The sequence below is a fragment of the Pipra filicauda genome, unplaced genomic scaffold, assembly GCF_003945595.2.
Source record: "Pipra filicauda isolate LSUMZ 115617 unplaced genomic scaffold, ASM394559v2 scaffold108_size2327098_pilon, whole genome shotgun sequence".
In the NCBI taxonomy this organism is placed as follows: Eukaryota; Metazoa; Chordata; class Aves; order Passeriformes; family Pipridae; genus Pipra; species Pipra filicauda.
Window position 1 is genome coordinate 1,884,806 of NW_024103529.1, and position 21,235 is coordinate 1,906,040.

Below are 21,235 nucleotides of genomic sequence, written 5' to 3' on the forward strand. Positions count from 1 at the left end.
GGAGTGTGCCATGGGAGACGGTGTCAAAGACTGCTGAAGTCCAGGTAGACACATCCACAGCCTTCCCCTCATCCACCAGGCAGATCACCTGATCATAAAAGGAGGTCAGGTTGGTCAGACAGGACCTGCCCTTCCTAAACCCGTGCTGGCTGGGAAATTTTAGCCAGGAAATTGCTAGTTAAATTCTTATCGAAATTCTGATGTCTGAAGTCACTGTATTACCCTTCTTACATTATTTCCTTTAGATCCACCTTACATCACAGACCTTAGATTTCAAGCTCCAGCTAGAAATGCAAATCTTGTGCAGAGTTTACCGTGGAAGTCTTATCAAACAGAGCTGGTAGAAAACTCCTAAACCAGTATATTCAAAAGAAAATAACTTCTCTTGTGAAATTGTTCTGAATTTTTTCTGATTTTCTTCCCTCCTGCTCCAAAGGGTGATCTGCAAAACTGAGATATTTTATCTAAGATTGAAAATACTTTCATTTAGATAGAATACTAATGCCACTTTTGACTATTCATTGTTCACCTTTATAAATGTTCAGCCACCTTGTAAAACCATTCTGTTTTAAAAATTGTACTTTTTCTTGCTGTTAGTGAATATAAATAAGAACAGGTTTGCCCCTTTTTCCAAAAATATTCTCAACTGCTCTCCTACTCCACACAAATTGCTAGTTCTGGATCTTGCATATGGATCCACAATTTGGATCTCCATACATGAGAAAAAGTTAGAAGTTTAGTTCCTGCATTTCTTACATATACATGTAAAAAAATATTGAATACTTTCACTATGTTTTATCAAATATATTCTTTGAAGCCATATTTCTGTTAACTACTTTGATTGAAAAAAATAGGGACACTTGTAAAGATAAATGGCCTATTTGTAGACTGTGACTGTGAGGTAACTTGATAACTTTTTTTTCCGCAGGCTACTGATGGCTGTGATAGTTAAACATGTTCTGTGCTCCAGAAAATTTCTGCAACACAGATATAATTTTGGTCAAAATATTTCAGTGAAACAGTGTTCTAACAGAAATTACATTCTGGATAAACAAATCTCTCTAGGGAACATACTTGTTCCACTCAGTTCCAGTTTCAGCAAAGACACAAGCACATGAATCACAGGTATGAAATCCTTCTGCCTTTAGTCTACCCCTCAAGCTTATAAGGCACGGGATTCCTGCAGTTTTCCTGCTGCCTTTATATCATGCTCTAGACATAATAAGATCTCTTTGTGCAGAATCGTTCCACTCTCCCTCCTGTCCTCTGTAATTTGCTCACCTTGGAAATGACAGCTTCTCATTTTAGGAGTGAGTAGTGGAGATAGTTATGGCATATTTGACCCTGTTGGGAATCATGTCCTTCCCAGCCCTCATTCTGGATACATTGCTGAACTCTCTGGATGCCTTGGACTCCACTGAAGGGTTGCAGTTTTACCCTCGAAGTTCAACAGCCCCGGCTCTGGACTCCTGCAAGTGGAGACTGAGAGAAGTTGTTCTACAACGACAGAGTAAATTAGAGACCTGTGGAACCTTCAACATCAGTATTTATGGAGTTTCCAAGTTCCCCGGGATATTAACGAAGAGACCAGTGTATAATACTGCTCACTTTTTGCTGCTGCTGTGGTAGATTTCCAGGGTAAACTATTAAGCATGCAACATTTGTGCAGAAATGAAAGTAATTTTGGATTAAAGGTGTTACAGGGATTTTAAGATAATGTACAAATCCCTAATAAAGTCAGTGAGGTGTCTATACAGACAATATACCCTCTCTCTGAGGCCTCTTACTGTCCTTGTCCTGAAACCCTTCATAAGGAAATGTTTTGGCAGTGAATGACGTCAAGGAAAAAAATTAGTGTCAGTTGTAAAAGACTGAGATGAATAACAGAATTAGCTCCATGAATTCCTAACAGAGGTGTGTGGATACTTGGATTTTCTAGAGTTAATAAGATAAAAACTTTGATTAAAATTTATTCTCGACTTGATGCATTTTTTAAGCCTTTCCTTTACATAATAAGGACTGCAGACTTTCTATTCAGTTGAATAGGAATAGGATTCCTATCTTCTACTCTGCTGCCTATTTTCATTAAGCTTTAAGAAATTTGGCATCTGAATCTTTCACCTCCTCCTTCATTTTTGGTTTAAACTGTTCAAAAAGGTCAAAGGACCTTTAAGGAAGGACTTAGAAAAAAAAAAAAAATCTTGTGCTCTTTCATTAACCTGATCTTGAAGCTCACCAGTGATCCTTGCATCATATTTCAAGAGCTAACAAGTCTTAAAACACTTAAAATCTTTAAAAAAAAAAATCAAAAAACAACCCCCAAAAAAGACTGTTTTGCAGCTAAATCTGACACAATCTAACACAGCTAGTACATAATAGACAATGTTGTTTCATAAACTTCCTTTGCAGTTCTTTGTCTCTTATTAATGGCATCTTCTGTGGAATTCTAGAGCATTGCAAGAAAGAAAATATTCTGCAGAGTAAAGAGAAGTCAGCGAAATCTGCTGCATAATAAAAGTGCCTCTGGGGAGCGTAAAATAAGAATGCCTAATTGTATTTGAATGTGCAGATGTATTTTTGCATAAAACTCCACTGCCTTTTAATGCTTGCCATAAAAAAATATATGGGCATTTGGACACATGGTGATAGAAAGAAATAACTTGAATTGAAAAAAAATTAGGCCAGGAATTATTTGCTTTCAGTAAACCTTAGTCAAAAGGTTTTTCTGAGGCTAATCATGGAAAAGGATTTTTTAAAGACTTACAGGTTGTTAATTCTAAGAAAATCCACAGCTAGTAATTTTTATTAACAGAATATGTACAAAGAATCTGTATAAACTTCCATGTCTAAGAAACACAGACAAAAAGTGTTTGTATATATGTTTTCCAGAATGATCTGTTGTATGTTCTTTTTTTACTCCTATGTCTAATACGGACATGACCTGGAACTAGAATGCTAGGCTGGGTGAAAATCTGGCTGAATCGTGACTCCTCTTGTCTGTATCAGCAGTTTAGGAAGAATGACTGTCTGTTTGAAGAAGTTTTAGGTGTATTTATAGCGAAAATGTATAGCAGACGGATACTTTAAATAGTGCTCAGTGTGCCTGCACTCCACTCATCTTTACAACATATAAATTCAAATACTCTTAGTTTACCGAGTCAGGCTTCCCTGTATTTCACTAATGAGCTCCTGGTTTAAACTCCTGAAGACAGATTAATGCTTAGTGTATTGCGACCATCAGTGTTAAATTAGCTGTGAATTCAGGCTGCAGCTTTACTTTCCAGCAGCAGTATATAAAAATGATTCTTTCTTTCTGTGTATCCTCACTGTATCAGACTCATGTGCTTTTATTTGAGTGACTACACTTTCTCCTGTTTTTTCACCCTTTATAGCATCAGGGAGTCAACAAAGCAGTGAAAGAAACAAGCCATATATTAAGACATTTGTTATGCTGGATGCACTCAGGCTTGATCGCACTCTTAGCTCTATAGATGAGATTTAACCTAGTGGCTACTTGTTATCTCTGTGCGCTGCTGTACACACAAGATTGCAAATTGAGATCAGAATTGGACCTAAGGAATCATTTTTCATAATCACACAGGTTTTTTTCTGTAGAAAGGCAAAATGATGCTGTTAAGAGACAGAAACTGGTAACAGATCTGGGTTCACAATTAAAGATTATTGATGTGACTCTTTCAAATGAATTATGAGCTCTCATTCATTACCGTTGATACCAAGGAATGTAAGAAGAATCCTCATCTTGTTCAGCTATCTTGTTTAATTTTTCATAATAAATGTGATGTTCTCTGAGGTGACAGTACTGAACGTCACAGAAACAACTAGAAGGAACTAGCATTAAGTACTTTGGTTGAAGATTGATAGGCAGGTACCTGGATTAAAAACCAGAAAATTTTAAAAGTAACCTTAGAATAGAGCAATCCTTCAGCTCCAGTGCCACCTCTCAGTGTAGAACTATGCTGAAGTGAGCTTTGTACATAGCTTTGGTTGAGGTCTCTTTAGAGGTATTTGTCAGCCAGCTATATCAGACAGTGAGTGTTTATCTTCTATTTATTTAATTCTCCCCTAAACATCCACTGGTCAGATTACGTGACCAATACATCTGTTCTAGAACAAGCAGCAGTCACAAGTATTGAGGCCATGTTGCTGAGAACACAGCTGCGATGGGCAGGGCACGTCTCCAGGATGAAGGACCACCGCCTCCCTAAGATCTGGCTTTACGGTGAACTTGCCACTGGCTGCCGCATGAGAGGAGCCCTGAAGAAAAGATACAAGGACTCCCTGAAACAACATCTCAGCCTTGGCCATATTGATCAACATAACTGGTCTACTCTGGCCTCCAATCGGGAGGCCTGGAGACACGCCATCTATAATGCTGCTGTTTCTTTTGAGAACGCACGCAGGATCACTCTCGAGGAGAAAACACAACACAGAAGGAATCACGTCCTGCCGATACCACCCACGGAGTCTTTCTGCTGTGCCTTTTGCAACCAGACTTGTCTATCTTGCATTGGCCTCTTTAGCCACCAGCGTGCTTGTAGCAAATGTGGGTAGAGCCCTTCCCAAATCTTCGTTCGCAAAGCCTAGCCATGAGATTTAATTCTCCACTTAAGTTCAAAATTGAGGAGTAGTTTGTTCTTCTTCAAAGTATTCTCCTTCTGACTTGAATGATGTTTCCAAAGTAGCAACCTTCAATAGTGAGTCCTGTGTCATGCCGAAGTTTTACCTTGTTTTTCTTTCTCATATCCTCAGCATTGAATCGAAGGACAACAGGAAAAGGCGATCTCAAGGGCTTTCAGCCAGAGGGTTATTTACTGACCTAAAGAACACTCAAGACACCCACAGATCCCGCATGACGATAGACGGCTGAACACCTTTCCTTTGGGAGTGTCAGCTGGAAAAATTACCTGCATTTTACAAAATCAGGGGCAAGTAATACTTTAGAGTGAAGAGGCTAGGGCTGCGATAAGCTTTGCCACACCTAGGTTTAATGTCCTTCAATTAAATCACAATAATTTATGACCAAACAGATACCAAGAGCCACTTTTGAAGTCATGACGGTTCACGCATTAACAGCCTAATGGCTTGCGGGGGTGGGGGAAAGAGAATTTCCTTCCGTTTAAGAGGCGATTCCGGCTGTAGGTCACCCCGCGCACGCGCCGCCTCCGTCGTCTGCCCCCGGCCGAGGGAGAACCGGCCGCACCCCCCGACCTGTTGCCCGCAGGCTGTGTCGGAGCCCCGGGCGGTGTCGCGGTCATGTCGCGACACAGGAGGGTGCCGCGGCGACAGCCCAGCGGGGCCACGGGGGGCTCGGCTGCGGCGGCGAGCGCGGTGCGGGCCCGAGCCGAGGGGCTGAGGGACGTCCGCGTGGACGAGGAGGTGGAGATGGCGGTGCAGCTCGCCTTGGAGCGGTTCCGCAGCGGGGAGGAGGCGGGTGCGCTGCACAGCCCGGCCCGGGGGACACGCGGCGCGGCTTTGGGAAGGGCATTGCCAGGAGGTCGAGGGAGGGAGGGGATCCCGCCCCTGTTCCCGGCCCTGGGGAGGCACGTCTGGAGCGCTGTCCAGTTCTGGGCTCCTCAGTACAAGAGGTACCAGGAGTTCCTGGAGAGGGTCCAGTGGAGGGCAGCAAAGATCATGAGGGGTCTGGAGCATCTCATGGAGACTGAGACGTGGGAGCTGCTAAGTCTGCAGAAGAGAAAACTGGGAGGGCAGCTCATTAATACATGTAAATATCTCAGAGGCGGGTGCCGAGAGGGTGGTCCCAGATCTTAAGTGGTGCCCAGGAGCAATAGCCATAAAGTAAAAGCACAAGAAATTCTATCTCAACATGAGGGAGAACCTCTTTCCACTGAGGGCGGCAGAGCACTGGACAGCTGGCTGGTGCTCTGGGCAGAATGTCTCTCTCTCGAGACATTCCGGACCCATCTGGACATGTTCCTGTGTCACCTACTCCAGGTGACCTTGCCTTGGCAAGAGGGTGGACTGTATGATCTCCAGAGGTCCCTTCTAACTCTCATGGCCCTCTGATTCTGTAACATCGAGATAATATGTCAACAGTGCTGCCTGTTGGGTTATTAAGTGTTTTTTTTTTTTTAATTATCATTCTAGAGATGGAATTTCCTTCTAGTTTCACTAGTACTGAAAGAGCATTTGTTCACCAGGTCTGTCAGTCTCTTGGACTGGTATCTAAAAGTAAAGGGTAAGTTGGAGTCCCAATTTTCTTTTTTTTTTTGGTGCAGGTTTATGGAATTTCATGACTGGTGTTAAAATGATCCATGTTTCCACTGTTGCAGGGAATACTACTAGAGAAAAAAGTTTTAAAAGCATAAAAATAAGTATCTTTGTGCTTTCCTGCTTAGAAAAACTTCTGACTTGCTAGTTTGAGATAGACTGTGCTTATACTGTTTTGTGGATTTCATGACTCCATAAAAGAGACTTCTCATCATGATCTACTCTGTTTTTTCCGAAGTTTTTGCATAGAACCTTATACCTTGACAGATAAGAATTAACCTAGAGTAGGTTGCTTATTCATAAAACACTTTTTTATTTTTTTTCCCCTCCCAGCAAAGGAGCAAATCGATACCTGACTGTAAGGAAGAAGGATGTATCAGAACTAACACATGCAGTAATGACTTGTGACTTGGCTCTCCGTACAAAACAGGCAGTTCGGAGTTTAATTCAGAGTTTTCCCGTCACAAATAAAGAACGCACGGAACTTCTACCGAAGACGGAGCGAGGAAACACATGTGCTGTTGAATCTGGTATGGTCTGTGTGTCGTCTCATAGGGACTTGTCAATCAACAACACTTGAAAAAACTGCTTACAACCCAAGTACAAAACAAACCCCTTTCTGTTCTGTCTTCTTGCCTGTCCTGATACCTTTCCCTCTAAACAAATACCTTAATTTTCTTGACTTTTACTTGTTAATAAGAGGTCTTTTATTACTGGTGGTGTGAGGAACTTGGGCAGTCATATCACCCACTTTGCAATGTCTACCTTGTGCTGAGTTAATTTAGAATCTTTGAGCCAAATCTTTTTGGAAATAGATTTCTGAAATACAGGTTCTTAAAAGTTCCATGAGGTGAGGTTGAAGAGTCAGGTGTTACCGTGACTTTGTGTCAGAACATCCTTATGAGAAAATGAGGTTGGCTGTTTTGCATATAGAAATTCATGTTTTTGATAAAGCAAGAAATTTATTTTTTGTTTCTTTATCTTATAAAATAGATTTGGTCCCTAAGAGACTACTGTCCAGACTCTTTGATTTCTGGAATACGAAAGAGTTCACTGGAAGACAAACTTCTCATATGTTTTTGTTGTGTTTTTTTTTAAACAATGCTTTTAACAACATTATTGCTTTAACAGTTTTGAGTGTAAGAGTTTTGTTTCTGTGTGCAAAGCTTGGTGTAAGGGTTTCATTGAATGTTTCTGATTTCTGATGCTTTAAGTGCTTCCTTTGCTATTTCTTCAATTGTTTCAGTTCTTTGATAGGATAGTTTAATGAACAGAGGGAAGGTATAATAAAAGTAGTGAAACACAATTCCTTAGGAATGTCGGGCATAAACTAATGAACAGTGTAAAATTCATCTTTCTCTATTTCCAAAGAATGTATTTTTGATTCTCGTGATCTATTGATCTGCATTTGTCTTGGTAAGACAGAGCTTGCAATTTACTGTATGAATCTGTTAATGACATTAAATGTATATAATTGAGTTTACAGAAAGCTTTTCATTCTTCTGGCAAATAATTATCAAGGAGTTACAGAATAGCATTTGCAATGCTGAATTTGAAGTAGCCTCCTCAGAAGATGTGCAGATTCTTTGGCTACTGTCGCTTTGCTTTCTAATATATCACACTGTGCTCTAGGTACAGCATGACTCCAATAGTGTGATTGAAGGCAAATCTTGGGCTAGAGCATTAGGTTATGTAAGACTGACTGAAAGGAGGTCATGAAAGACCAGTGAGGATGTGAAAGAAGACATATGAATCACAGTAAAGTTAATTTTTGTCAGAAGACATGCTTGGAATAGCTTAAAGGTTTAACTCTGTGGTGGATATTTGTAGGCAAACTGTGCAGATGTGAGTGTATATGCAGATAAAACATCCAAGAAAATGTGCCAGGCTGCTTTTCTATGGTTTAATTTCCCTTTTGGTCTTTGAAGCCTTTTTTGACTTCAAGAAATGCACTGAGATAGTCCATTTTTGTTCAAAATATTTATGAAAGTAATAACTCATATGAAAAATATTTATTTCAAGCACCATAACAGGACATGTTGCTATGAATATGACTTTTAAATATGTGATGGGTTTGACACTTTACCTACAGGAATGCATATAAAGTCAGGAATGTTAATTTTTAAGTACAATTTTTAAGCAGTGTTTTAATCACCTTCCATTCTTCCATTCTTTTGTCTGTATAAGTAAATTCTTAACTTCTCTTCACAGAAAACAAAGAAGTGAACAAGACAAGTGGACGACTTAATGATGGTATCCCCCAAGTTCCAGTGAAAAGAGGGGAATCAGAGTTTGATACCTTCAGGCAGTCATTACCAGTTTTTGAAAAACAGGAGGAAATTGTCAAAATAATAAAGGACAATAAAATTGTTTTGATTATTGGAGAGACTGGATCAGGAAAAACTACTCAAGTATGTTTCTTTAATGAAATAAAGAAAATAACAGTATTTATATGAAACTAATGCCAATTTTGTAATATTTGTAATAACAGATTTCTTTATGCAGTTTTAAGGCTTTTGTTTTCTTGTATGAGATCACTCATTCATGTGTGCCTATGGGCTTTTATCTTTTGCTTTTTGAATGTGATTATAAAGCACAGAGACCTTGTGCTAAAAACATAAATGGTTCTGAACAATTTTCTGATAGGTACCATTTTTTCATTAAAATAATACAAAATATTGAAGGGATAGTGGCTGTGAGTTTTGTTTTAGCCCTTTTTCTTCTCAAGCTAGTTCCATTCTTAGTATCCAAGTAGTATATTTTTGTGCTAAAATGAAAGATTACCTACAGGGCCTTTTTTATAGATTACTCTGAAGCAGGAGAAAGACACTTCAACTTTTTTTTTTTTTTTTTTTTAAAAACAGATTGTACTTAAAATCAGAAATTTATTTTTGCTGCCTTTCTGCCCCTTCAGGTACATTTGCAATGATAATCCTGTTGTGAATCCTTTTGCAACCTATGTAATATTGAGATGCAGTTAAATTGTTTTCACTGTGGTAAAAAACTATGACTTTCTCAAACTAAAAAGTAAATTTGAACTACTTCTTTACAGATCCCTCAGTTTATTCTTGACGACTGTTACAAAAATGGAACTCCTTGTCGTGTATTTTGCACTCAGCCAAGACGTTTAGCAGCTGTTGCTGTGGCTGAAAGAGTGGCAGCAGAAAGAAGAGAAAAGATTGGCCAGACAATTGGTTATCAGATCCGCTTGGAAAGCAGGTACTATGGATATTTCTTAAAGTCAGTTGATCATGTGTTGGTATTGTAAGTCTTGTGTAGATTTAAACTACAGTATATTTGGGATACAGCCTAGTAAAATCTCCATGTATAAAGTATAGGTGGGATATGTCATTGCAGGTAACAAATGAAGAACGAAAAGGACAGTTTTACTCCTGTATTTGCAGTTTCTTGTAGTAAGTTGTCTTATAGAATTGAATTGCAAGTGCTTTCTGCTATTGTCTTCTAGGGAGAGCGTGTGTGTGTAAATCCTTGTCTTATTTTCAAATTAGGTCTATACTTTCCTCTTTGCTTCTTCTCTTCCCCCCCCCCTCTATTTCTAACATGTGGATCCACAAGTTCTGCAAGTTTTGAAGGTAGGTCTGAAGACAAGCATGGAGACATAAAATGGGAAACAACAAAATTGCAAAGTGAATGATGATGTTGAGCATTATTTACCAATCTGCTTTGGGTTAAATTTACTTTGCTTCAGCTCTTGTGTTTAAAGCATGAAGTGATACAAAAAGAGATTTCTCTGTCACCTGATGAATTTGTTCTTAAAGCAGAGCACGAATGGATTGAAGACTGAAGATTGTTTAGGGTTTTTACATTCTTTGAACTGTGTATTTAGTGGGATTTTCAGGAAGGGGCAGCAGCTGGGATATGATTGAGAAGAAGATGGCAAAAGGTAAAAAGATGGCTGGTTATGTTGCTTACATGGGTGAAGATAACACATAACTAATGAAAATTAATGCACTTGAGCAACAAGGCCAAGTTATGAGTTTGAATATGCATATGAAATCTCACAAGGCTATTAAGGGATTAAAAGAGCTAGTAAAGATATATTACAAATAAGCTGAATGATTAGTTTGTGGAAGTATTATGTTGGCAGAAGAACGGCAAAGTATAAGTCAGATTAAAATGGAAGAATTACTGGAAGCAGCGTGGAAAATCCAGTTTAAGAACAATCAATAAATTTACTCTAGAGAAAGACTAAAAGGGAGATAAGATATTATTTCCATCACTGAGCAAAAAAAAAAAAATCTGGGGTGGAGGTGTTTAGAGATGTTTACAGTAACACTGAAGTCTAATTTTTAACTGTTAGTAATGACTATTTCTTGGAGGCTACTGAAGAAGAGAGAAGGGTAGAGATGTAAAGAGAAAGTAGAGCATTCCTGTCTAGTATACGTTCCTTGAATTTAATTACATATTAAATTTTTGAATTTTTGAAAGGAGGGATTAAATCCAATCTTGGAAAGAAATGCAAGAAGTATGGAATGACATCCAGTGACCTCATGTCTTCCAGACAAGAGCTGTAGAGTACAACACGAAGTTTTCAGTTCCTTTAGGATTGCAGTACTGGAGAAATTAGTGGCAATTGCTGGTTTTACTGGCACAGCTAACTACCATGAGTGAAGGGCTCGTGGAGGACTATCTCCCATGGGAGAGATCCCATGCTGGCACAGGCAAAGAGTGTGAGACCTCCCCATGAGGAGGAAGGAGCAGCAGAGACAGTGTGTGATGAACTGACTGCAGTCCCCATTCCTTGTTCTCCTGTGCCTTTGGGGACAGGAGGCAGAGCAAATTGGGAATGAAGAAGTCCTGTGAAGCCGGGAGAGGTGGGGGAAAGGTGTTGTAAGATTTGGTTCTGTTTCTCATTATTCTACTCTTGATTTAATTGGTAATAAACTAAACTAATTTCCTGAAGCCGAGTCCGTTTTGCCCGTGACTGTAATTGGTGACTGGTGTCTCCCTGTCCTTGTTTTGACCCCATGAGTCTTTCACTGTATTTTCTCTCACCTGCCCAGCTGAGGAGACGAGGGATAGAGCATCTTTGGTTAACAACAGGCATCCAGCCGGGGTCAGGCCACCACATGTAGGCTTGGTTATATCGAAGCATATGCTGAAAAATTGGAATCTCTTTTTCCAAAGCAGTTCACGTTTGATTTTCCAGTAAATGGAAAGACATGGAGAGGTTCTCAAGGTTCTGTTTCACTTACTTATTTGTTTGTTAAAATTTGAATCTCGCTTTTTCAATTAATCCATTGTCTGAAGTTTTGGAGCATAAACACTAAGAATCCTTAGGAGCTGTCTTGGAATAGGCATAGTTTATAAACAAGTGGTCTGTATGAATTCTTTGGTGAGAGAACTGTAATTCCTCTTATGGTGAGCTGCTCTTCAGTCCTTCAGTTTTCAAGCCATGGAAAGCTAGCAGCCTTTAGGTGGTGCAGAAAACCTGAGTTGTCTTTCTGAACTGTTCCATAGGGTTTCTCCAAAGACACTGGTAACGTTTTGCACTAATGACATGCTGCTTCGCACGCTGATGGCAGGAGACAGCACTTTGTCAACCGTGACACATGTTATTGTGGTAAGGACCCTGCTGTCTTCCATGTGGGGGGGAGCAATATGTGTTACTTACTTATTGGAAGATGAGGTCCTCATTTTTCTATTCAGTTGTTGAGCATTTTAGGTGTTTTTGTGTGGTAGAATCTGAATTGGCTTCAAAGACCTACTGATTCTTTATTGTAACATGCATGTTTTTGTGTGTTTTGGCGCTTCTTTGTGTGTTGTTTTCTCCTGTAAAAGTATCTTATTTAGGTTCATGCCAATAATTAATTGTGGAATTATGATGTGGTTCAGGACGACAGACATCTAAATTTTTCTGAACTTTCTCTGTCAGCAGAAAAGCCTGAGGGAGGCTTATGTAGACGTGGTTCAATGTGAGCATGTCTGAATTTCTGTTGTCATGTATTTTTTTTAGCAATACCAGGTTTGCGGTCCATTTGTTTGCCCAGTGTTTTCAACATAATGTGCAGTCTAATTTCTAGCAGATTATCTAAGTGTACTCCTTTATGATTATGTGAATATTCCTATTGTGGAACTTGGTAAGTCAGTGGAATCAGAATGTTTACCACAATATTACATTCTCCACTGCTGAAGACAGAAAAATCATGGTAATTTTATGTGCCTGCCTGTTTATCAAAGTGAAAAAAAACCATGAAAATGACTCATACATTCCTGACTTCAGCTTACAGATCTTGCATTTGGGTCCCTGTTTCATAATATAAAAGGAAACAGAAGAATGACACAGGTGATAAAGCAACCATGTGCCTTAATTGATAATAAGCTTTTTGCGTGACTGTATAAACAGACTATATTTTTTTTCTGTCTATGTGTTATCATATATTTCTTTAAATGCTCATCAGTTGAGAAATGAGAATTCATTAAAATAATATTTATAGGATTTGTGGTTTGTGGCATTTTATTGAAAGTGAGGTTTAGATACAAGAATTAGGAGAAGTTTCTGACATTCACTTTGACCTCTGAAGTTAAGATGTATTTGACTTGTGCATTGCAGTGTGCTCTGCTCTGATATCTTTATAAAACCTTTTGAAATAAATTTTTACTTATGGATGGTTAAAGAAAATCCTTACTTAAACTACACTTACACATTTTTGTGCCTCTGTAATGTGACACTAATTGTATATGTTAGTATTTTTAAAGAAGTTCATATTTGTCAGAAGTTATGTTCTTAAATATGTGATGTTTATCTGTTGGTTTTGGTTGTTTTTTTTCCTTTTGTTTTAGGATGAAGTACATGAGAGGGATAGATTCAGTGACTTCTTGTTAATAAAACTGAGAGATGTATTGCAAAACCAGAATAGTTTAAGATTAATTATTTCTAGTGCTGCTCTAGATGCAAATCTTTTTATTAGGTATTTTGGAAGTTGCCCTGTCATACACAGTAAGTATGTATTTTAACTCTTAAATCTAAGTAGACCTGCCCTAAAACTCATAGATCTTATTAAACTGTAGCAGACTAGTCTGAGTAAAGGCACATGATGAATACACTGAGTGTTAAAGCAGTGCTTGTTGTTCGTGTCTTTCTCTTATTTCATAACTATTTGTACCTAATTCAGAGAGAAGTAATATTCTTATTGTTGAGTTCTGTAAATGGAGGCATATCCTGACCCCCTTCATGTTCAATTCAAGAAGCAGGAAAAGATTGTTAAAGTACTTGTCTCTGTGGTGACATGGGTCCTAGGATCTATAACAGTGTGTTATATATTAATACATTCCAGTAGGTTCTAGTTCATCAGGCCTCATAGTCATTGTTAGTGGTTACTGGATAAAACACAGATAACTATACATGTTCACTTCAGAAATACGGTCCTAGGCAAACTGGGGTTCCATTTTTAATGGCATGGTTCTTGATTATAAAGGAAAGTCCTAGCAGTTCATCTAGATAAATATTCAGGAAAGACATGCAATTTCTGTTAATTTATGTTCAGAGTCAGAAACCTGCAGTTGGAGATTACATTCAGATGCAAAGAAAAATTATCATTATTGCTGTTTTAATTTCATTTAACTGATCTTTAGTAGAGGTAGGGTGTGTGGGAGATGTGGGGTTTTTTGTGGGTTTGTTTTCATTTTCCCACCCTCATGACTTGTAGGTTTTCAGCATGGTTCACCTCCTCTGGCACCTTGCAGTCCTCTTTTCCAACAATTATGTCCAAATATTATGTGTTTTGAAAAGAAGCTTTAAGAGAAATCCTTTATTTGCCAATCAAATAGACCGTCTGCATGTCAGCCCTTTTTAAAGAATATTGAGTTTTAGGAGATGGGTGGGATCACTTTGTTTGGAGTGTTGTCTACAAATCAGTGGTTTATTTTAGTGAATGTTTGTGAGAAAGAAATCTTTTTTCCTTTTTTTTATAGATAGAAGTGTTTATTTCTACTTACCAGTTCTGAATTTCTGCCTAGTAAAATAAGACTTGAAGCTTTTTGGAGGCAGGAGTCTGGGAATTACCCATGATTTGAGTGTTTTCCAAATTTTTTTTTGCAAGGGAAAGCCTCAGTTGTAATTGTTGTGTGGCTTTCAGTTTACTCTTTTTGCCGCTTCCTGTTCTTTTAGACCAGTGGGCTTGTTTTGGAAATTCTGATGGCAGTCTCTTTCTCCAGTGGTTATACTGTTATACTAAACTTAATGGGCTAATTACAACTGAAAAGCTTATTTTTCCATTTTTTGAGAATATAAAAATTAAAAGAAGAGCGTTTAAAATACTTTGGCTGTTAATATAATGAAAAAGGTTTGATTCTCCTTCAGCAATATAGCTGACAAAATCCTGACCATAGAAACCAACATTTTTTAGTTGTGAGTTCCTGTAGTACACACTAAGTGTGTGATCAGTGTTGGAAGAATTCCTCCATGACAGCTTTTAAAAGTATGTGAATTGTAACTTTTTCTTTCTGAAGGAAAGTCTTGAGTCTAAACTCAGCTGTGGTGTGTCTGCTAAGGGATGAGAAATTAAAATCTAGAGATTTTAATTCAGTAAAGAAAACCAAATTTGGCTGAATTAGTTGAGGAAATTGAGAGAACTGTATCTCCTCATATACTTCTTATGAAAGTAGTTCAGTACGAAGATAACAGTCTGCTTATGGAATCTTTCACTAAAGCCGTATTAATTGCTCTTGTATTTTGTAATCCAGGTGACAGGCTTTATTAGTGACTATTTTGAAACCTTAGATAAAAATGGCTGTTTTCTTTTACTCATTTTGATAAAATTGCAGTTAATAACTGTCAATCTAACGATCATCTCTTGCTATAACACCTAGTAGAATCGAAGAGGTTAATGAGAAACAAGGTATTCAGCTGACATTTCCCTTTTGAAATGTTTGTGGCCCAGTAATTTTAAGAAAATAAACTCCAGTGAAGATACTCTTACAAGATTTTTCAAGGAAAGTAATGATGCCTTAAGTCAGACCCTTATAATGTTTAATCCACGTTTTGTATCTATGAAAATGATTTTTTTTAAATTAGTATTGAAAGTGAAGCTAAGGAATTTCTTATCTTTTATGAATTATTTATACTTTCAGTCCAAGAAAGACCTTTTGAAGTTAAAGAGATGTTTCTGGAGGACATTTTACGAAGCACTGGGTATACAAATAAAGAGATGGTCAAGTACAAAAAGGAGAAGCAGCAAGGTAGGGAGACTTAATGGTAAGGGTTGGCAATGAGTCTCATTAATTGAACAGCTGATAGGATGGCTTTCTGTTAAAATTCCTAGTGAGTATTTAAAAAAAAAATTCAACCCCCACAAAAAATCAGTTGTGACATGGAGGAGTTGTATAACTTCTACTTGGTATTTCACTTCTGGAGAAAGATCTGGGCTGAGATTGTGTAGAAGATAGTTACTTAGGAAGCTTATTGGAATGCAGTAGATTGGAATACTGGAGGCTTAGAGTGTTAGGCGCCAAAATGGTGGGTTTTTCCTTGTTCCTACAGCAGATGCTTGCAATGGTGCACTTTGTGTGCCCTTAATCATGGAATTTATGTTGGATTGGTAGCAGCTTTCTCAATTAAATAAAAGAATTAGGATAGGTAAAGCTATGTCCTGATATAACTGTTTAATGGAAAAAAATGGATAATTGTGATGACTTTAACATTTTTTTGGGAAATACTTTATGTATTCTAGAAGAGAAACAGAAAAACACTCTCACTGAGTGGTGTTCTCCTCAGGAAAATACTAGCAAACTGAAACCTCAGAGACAAAAATCTGTGCCAAGGGCAACTGAAGAGTATCATATGTTGGATGATGGTGGTGACACAGTATTTAATCAACTGGTAAGTTTTTCCTTTTGTTGAAAGAGTTTTTGCATCTGTGTCATATTTACTAGCCATTTATAATCTGTTTTTTAAAGATACTACTATTAAAGATATTAATTTTATTTCTGAAGATATTACAGAGGATATTAACGTATTTTAAAGAGTATTTTATTAGAATGAACTACTCTAGCTGAAGCTTGCTTTTCAGTTATAATGGTTGTACATAACTTTTCCTCAGCTCAAGTGGCTCAGCTGCCACTTACTTGAAGTACTTGCATGGGATAAAATAAATGCTTTAACTGATATCTGAGTGCTGGATTCCTGATTGTTACTTGGAAAAGTAACCATTCAAATTCTTTATGGGTGATACAGGAGAATAAAGACAACTTTTGGAAGAGGTTAATCTTTCAATGTTGTTTCTTATCTTCAGACTGAAAAAGATGTGAATTGCCTTGAACCGTGGCTAGTAAAAGAAATGGACTCTTGTCTTTCTGACATCTGGTTGCATAAAGATATTGATTCCTTTGCTCAGGTGTTTCATCTCATTTTAACTGAAAATGTCAGCGGTAGGTTTCTCATCTTATTACATAAGAAAAAAGCAACCGCAAATTTATTTCAATTTCTGTGCCTGCTTTTGTCTCCAGTTTCAGATTTTGTTACCTTTGCATTCTGATGCCTATTGAGAAAAATGAATAGGGCTAGCAGAATTAATGACTTGTTTAGTTATTTGTTGCTGTACTTGTTTTGAAGTATTGACAGAAGTTACGTTTCTAAAATAGTGTTTAATGCACATGAACTGACTGCAGGGATGAAGTGAGGAAACAAATTCTCTTTGGGCTGAATTTTAAAAGTAATATTTGTACTACATTTGGATGAAAAAATAACATTTCTCTTGGGTTTGCTGCTTTTTTTTTTTCCTTCTCAGTTGATTATAGGCACAGTGAAACCAGCGCAACTGCTCTAATGATTGCTTCAGGGAGAGGCTTTTTGAGTCAAGTGGAACAGCTGATCAGTATGGGAGCAAGTATCCACTGCAAATCATCCAATGGCTGGTAATAACAAACACATAAACTGAAAGATAGATTTATTTGTCAATATAGAAGCGAGAAAGAAAATTAGTTTAGATGTCATAGAATTTTCTAGCTTACCAAAAGCACTAATAGGTTTTGACAACCTATTAGTGAGCTTCTGACTTTTGTTCATCACATTGTTTTCTGTAAATTCTAAATTGAATTCTTAATTACACAGTCTCGATTACGGGCTATACACTTGGTTTTGATATGTCTGATTTAAGACACCGTTTAGAAGAAAAACTATGATCTTTTTCACTGCATTGATTGAATTGGACCCAAAATGTTTGGTGATTCTTATTTTCAGAGAGTTTTCTGATAACCTGTATCAGAAGATCTTTGTGTTATGTCTGTAAATATGTTGTATCATGTAAAAATATTTGTGAATCTGTAAAAACTCAAGTTTTGTGGCCATGGATTGTGACTTCATATAAACAGGGAAGTATTAGCAAAGAATTGTACTGTGGAAAGATAAGAATTGGGATTCTAGTGGTCTCATATTTGGCATTACTACTTGCAAAACTGGAGAAGGAATGCAGTTTAAAAAGTAAAACAGTGAACTGCATTGTGAGGAGGGAACCTCCTGTAAAACATCAAATAGCCCAGTGTATTCCCACATTTTGTTGAAAAATGCCTGGTGTGTAACTTTGTGAGATAATATGAAGGTACTGCAAAAAGGCATGGCTGATCTGTGTGCATTGGCATGTGCTTTCTGAAGAAATGGTGCATTCTTCCTCCTCATTTCATTGTGTATGTTTGCATGTACTTCTGTATAAAACTGTTATTCTTTTGTGGTAAAGAACTGCAGTTACTAAAAATCAGAAAGGTTGTTACAACCTATTTATGCACTTTAAAACAGGAAGTTGCAGATCCAGCAATAACAGCATTGATTACAGTACAGAAATTGATACAAAAGTGTGGTGTCAATTGTCTCCTAACATAATACGCTATTCATATGCGTCTTTTGAAGTGAGAAATGCAGCAAGGATTTTTCTGCAACTCTTTCAGGATGGCTGTTGACTGGGCTAAGCGCTTTGGACAGACAGAAGTTGTTGACCTGTTGGAATGTTACAGGTAAGCTATAACTGCTTTGCTGAAAGAGTTGTGTGACATGTTGAAGGGAAATTCATGTTTTGTCTTCTTTAAAATCTGGCCTAAATAGCAAGATTTTTTTTTTAAGAATAGAAATTTTTCAAAAACATAGTTATTAAAAAAGAGAAGTTTGTTTGTACTCAGAATCATAGTGATTATGTTTGCACAACTCTAAGATAAATACAGTTATAGTGGCATAGGACTACTTTTATATTATTAGCTTTTGTCATCTTGATATGGACAGTCCTTTCATGATGGGCAGGATGTGATCATAGTAACTTAATTAATACACAGAGATGTAGATTCTATACCGGGTGCATTTTAATCTCATATACTTATTTTGGAAACAAATCTGTTTTGTGTTTTTATCTGTATATTGTTGATGCACAATAGCGATGTTAAAGAAACGTCATAGGAGTAACATGTACACTAGGCCATTCAAGAGTTGGTTTTTTATTAACTTAGAGTTATCATAGTTTAGTTATTGTTTTGTGGAGATCTATATTATTACAATTTCTCTTAATGTAGTTTCTGATAGTGAGAAATTTTTGGAAAATACATGTCTTTTAAATATTTTTCCTTTAGCAAATAAACAAGTACTGTCTTTATACTTAGAGTTCTGTCACATTTGCTTATGACTGTTTCAATGAAGTATAAGAAAATTCAAGTTAACACTAAAAATTGAAGTTGCATGTTTTGTTGGAGTACAGTTAAATTAGTGAACAATAATAGTATTGTGGATATGCTGTTCTGCTACACTTTAAAATTAAAATTTGAGATGAGTGGTCATGTTGGTCTTGATCTAAGTTTGAGATGATGAATGCAAACCCAAAGCAAACAGCCTTGACTCTGGTCTGTGTATTTTTCTATTTTAGTGCTTCATTTGGATTTGGAAAGCTGGATGAAAGTTCCCTGGTCCAAACAAGTGGTAATGACCTTAGTGCAGAGGACAGAGAGCTGTTGTCAGCTTATCATCACAGTTTTGATGATGAAAAAGTGGATCTGGATCTGATTATGCACTTACTGCATAACATCTGTCATAGTTGTGATGCAGGTAGGTATATACACCCACTTCCAATAAACTGCTGTGGATTCAGCTTCTGATGAATCATGCTCTTTTTTTCAGAAATCCCAAATAGTTAAAACCTTCCAGGTGCTAGTCTACATGGCACTGACACATATTTGGAGTGAATTTTCTGTTAAACTCTGCAAACCCACCTTTTTTTAGGAGCAATTTTAGTATTTCTTCCTGGATATGACGAGATAGTGAATCTGAGGGACCGTATTGTTTTTGATGACAAGAGGTTTGCTGATAATGCTCACAGGTAAAAGCTTCAGTTTATGTGGCTGGGTTGAGGTTTTTATTGCTTCTTTTAACGTTCCTTAAAATGTGGTCTTTATCTTGTGTTAGGTACCAAGTTTTCATGCTTCATTCAAGTGTGCAGACTTTGGATCAGAAGAAAGTGCTTGAAAGTCCACCTTCTGGCATCCGCAAAATAGCAAGTATCAGAGGACTTTGTCAGATGCTGATATTGATGTGTTTTGTCTTTGATTTTACAACTACTATACTTTTGGTTGTTTTTTTTTCTTTTTATTGCAGATTCTTTCTACAAATATCGCAGAAACCAGCATTACAGTCAATGATGTTGTATTTGTTATTGACTCAGGCAAGGTGAAAGAGGTAAGATTGCATTAAACTTTCTTTGGGAAGTAAAATTCCTAGTGTTGTTCTAAAATACATAATAGATATATTTTGAAGAACTATTTTTTTACAGTAGGCTGACAGCTAGTGCATGTCAAGAAACAAAGCTCACTGAGAAGTTCTGACATCCATTTGTTTTATGACAAATGCTGTAAAATAGCTGTTTAAAACCCTGTAAAAGCTACTGTAGATTGATATGTTGGTGTATTTTTTCTTTTTTTTTTTTTTTTTTTTTTTTTTTTTTTTTTTTTTTTTTTTTTTTTTTTTTTTTTTTGTAATTTAGTATTTCTACTTGATTTTTAAAACAAGTCCATCACTTCAGATCTCCATCTTCCTGAGGCTTAGAGAACACTGGGAATTCCCTTTGTCCTGCTATTGTATCAAGCCCAAGTCTAATCCATTAGGATTTTAAGCATTGGTTTTGATGTGTTGAGTGCCCGTTTCCAAATTCTTTGTTCAAGAAGAGGGAGATAAAATAATGAGGCAGTTTAAGACCTAGTATATGGCTTTGAAAATCAGTTTGGATTTCATAGGAGATATGCACACCAAATTTCTGAAGTTCTACGTATAACTTTTTCTGTAATTTTGCATCAAATGTAGAAAAATAAGGATGTAATTTCCATCTCATTTTAACTGAAAATGTCAGCGGTAGGTTTCTCATCTTATTACATAAGAAAAAAGCAACCGCAAATTTATTTCAATTTCTGTGCCTGCTTTTGTCTCCAGTTTCAGATTTTGTTACCTTTGCATTCTGATGCCTATTGAAAAAAATGAATAGGGCTAGCAGAATTAATGACTTGTTTAGTTATTTGTTGCTGTACTTGTTTTGAAGTATTGACAGAAGTTACGTGAGACAAAGTGAGACAAAGAGGAAGACTTTATTCAGTGTAATAATATATTTTTGTGTGGTTTGTGATAACTCAAAACACAATCCGTATCTGAGAATTATCAATTGACTAGAAAAGTTTAATTTAGAAAACTGTGTAAAACAAAGATACTGTGAAGGAGATGGAATCAGAAGTTTACTTGAAACTAAGAACTTCAGAACATACCTTTATGCCAGAAGCTGATGATGGTTATTATTATAATTTTATATTATTTAGAAAACTTCTGTTGATAATATAAATCACTAGTAGCTTTTATTTCGTGTACCCTATTCAATCTTGGGTTTATGTTCCTTACTTTGCTTTTATAGAAGTCTTTTGATGCACTGAGTCATGTTGCAATGCTAAAAACGGCATGGATTTCGAAAGCCAGTGCTATCCAGAGAAAAGGCAGGTAATAAATGCCTCATATCAG

The 21,235-nt window shown here is 37.0% G+C and overlaps 1 protein-coding gene across 3 annotated transcripts in view; it reads left to right on the plus strand.

Moving 5' to 3' along the window:
- Positions 1-5,221: 5,221 nt before the first annotated feature.
- LOC113983479 (3'-5' RNA helicase YTHDC2) overlaps positions 5,222-21,235 on the plus strand; it is a 28,477-nt gene continuing 12,463 nt past the window's right edge. For all 3 annotated transcript variants that reach the window (XM_027712615.2, XM_027712616.2, XM_039380824.1), the window contains exons 1-17: positions 5,222-5,452; positions 6,127-6,217; positions 6,583-6,779; positions 8,461-8,660; positions 9,302-9,468; positions 11,731-11,833; positions 13,054-13,210; positions 15,343-15,450; positions 15,942-16,090; positions 16,503-16,638; positions 16,998-17,124; positions 18,151-18,216; positions 19,110-19,288; positions 19,463-19,559; positions 19,646-19,733; positions 19,835-19,915; positions 21,132-21,214. In XM_027712615.2, the coding sequence (XP_027568416.1) occupies positions 5,275-5,452; positions 6,127-6,217; positions 6,583-6,779; positions 8,461-8,660; positions 9,302-9,468; positions 11,731-11,833; positions 13,054-13,210; positions 15,343-15,450; positions 15,942-16,090; positions 16,503-16,638; positions 16,998-17,124; positions 18,151-18,216; positions 19,110-19,288; positions 19,463-19,559; positions 19,646-19,733; positions 19,835-19,915; positions 21,132-21,214 (2,207 nt within the window). In that variant the 5' untranslated portion in view covers positions 5,222-5,274. The remainder of the gene's footprint in view (positions 5,453-6,126; positions 6,218-6,582; positions 6,780-8,460; positions 8,661-9,301; positions 9,469-11,730; positions 11,834-13,053; positions 13,211-15,342; positions 15,451-15,941; positions 16,091-16,502; positions 16,639-16,997; positions 17,125-18,150; positions 18,217-19,109; positions 19,289-19,462; positions 19,560-19,645; positions 19,734-19,834; positions 19,916-21,131; positions 21,215-21,235) is intronic.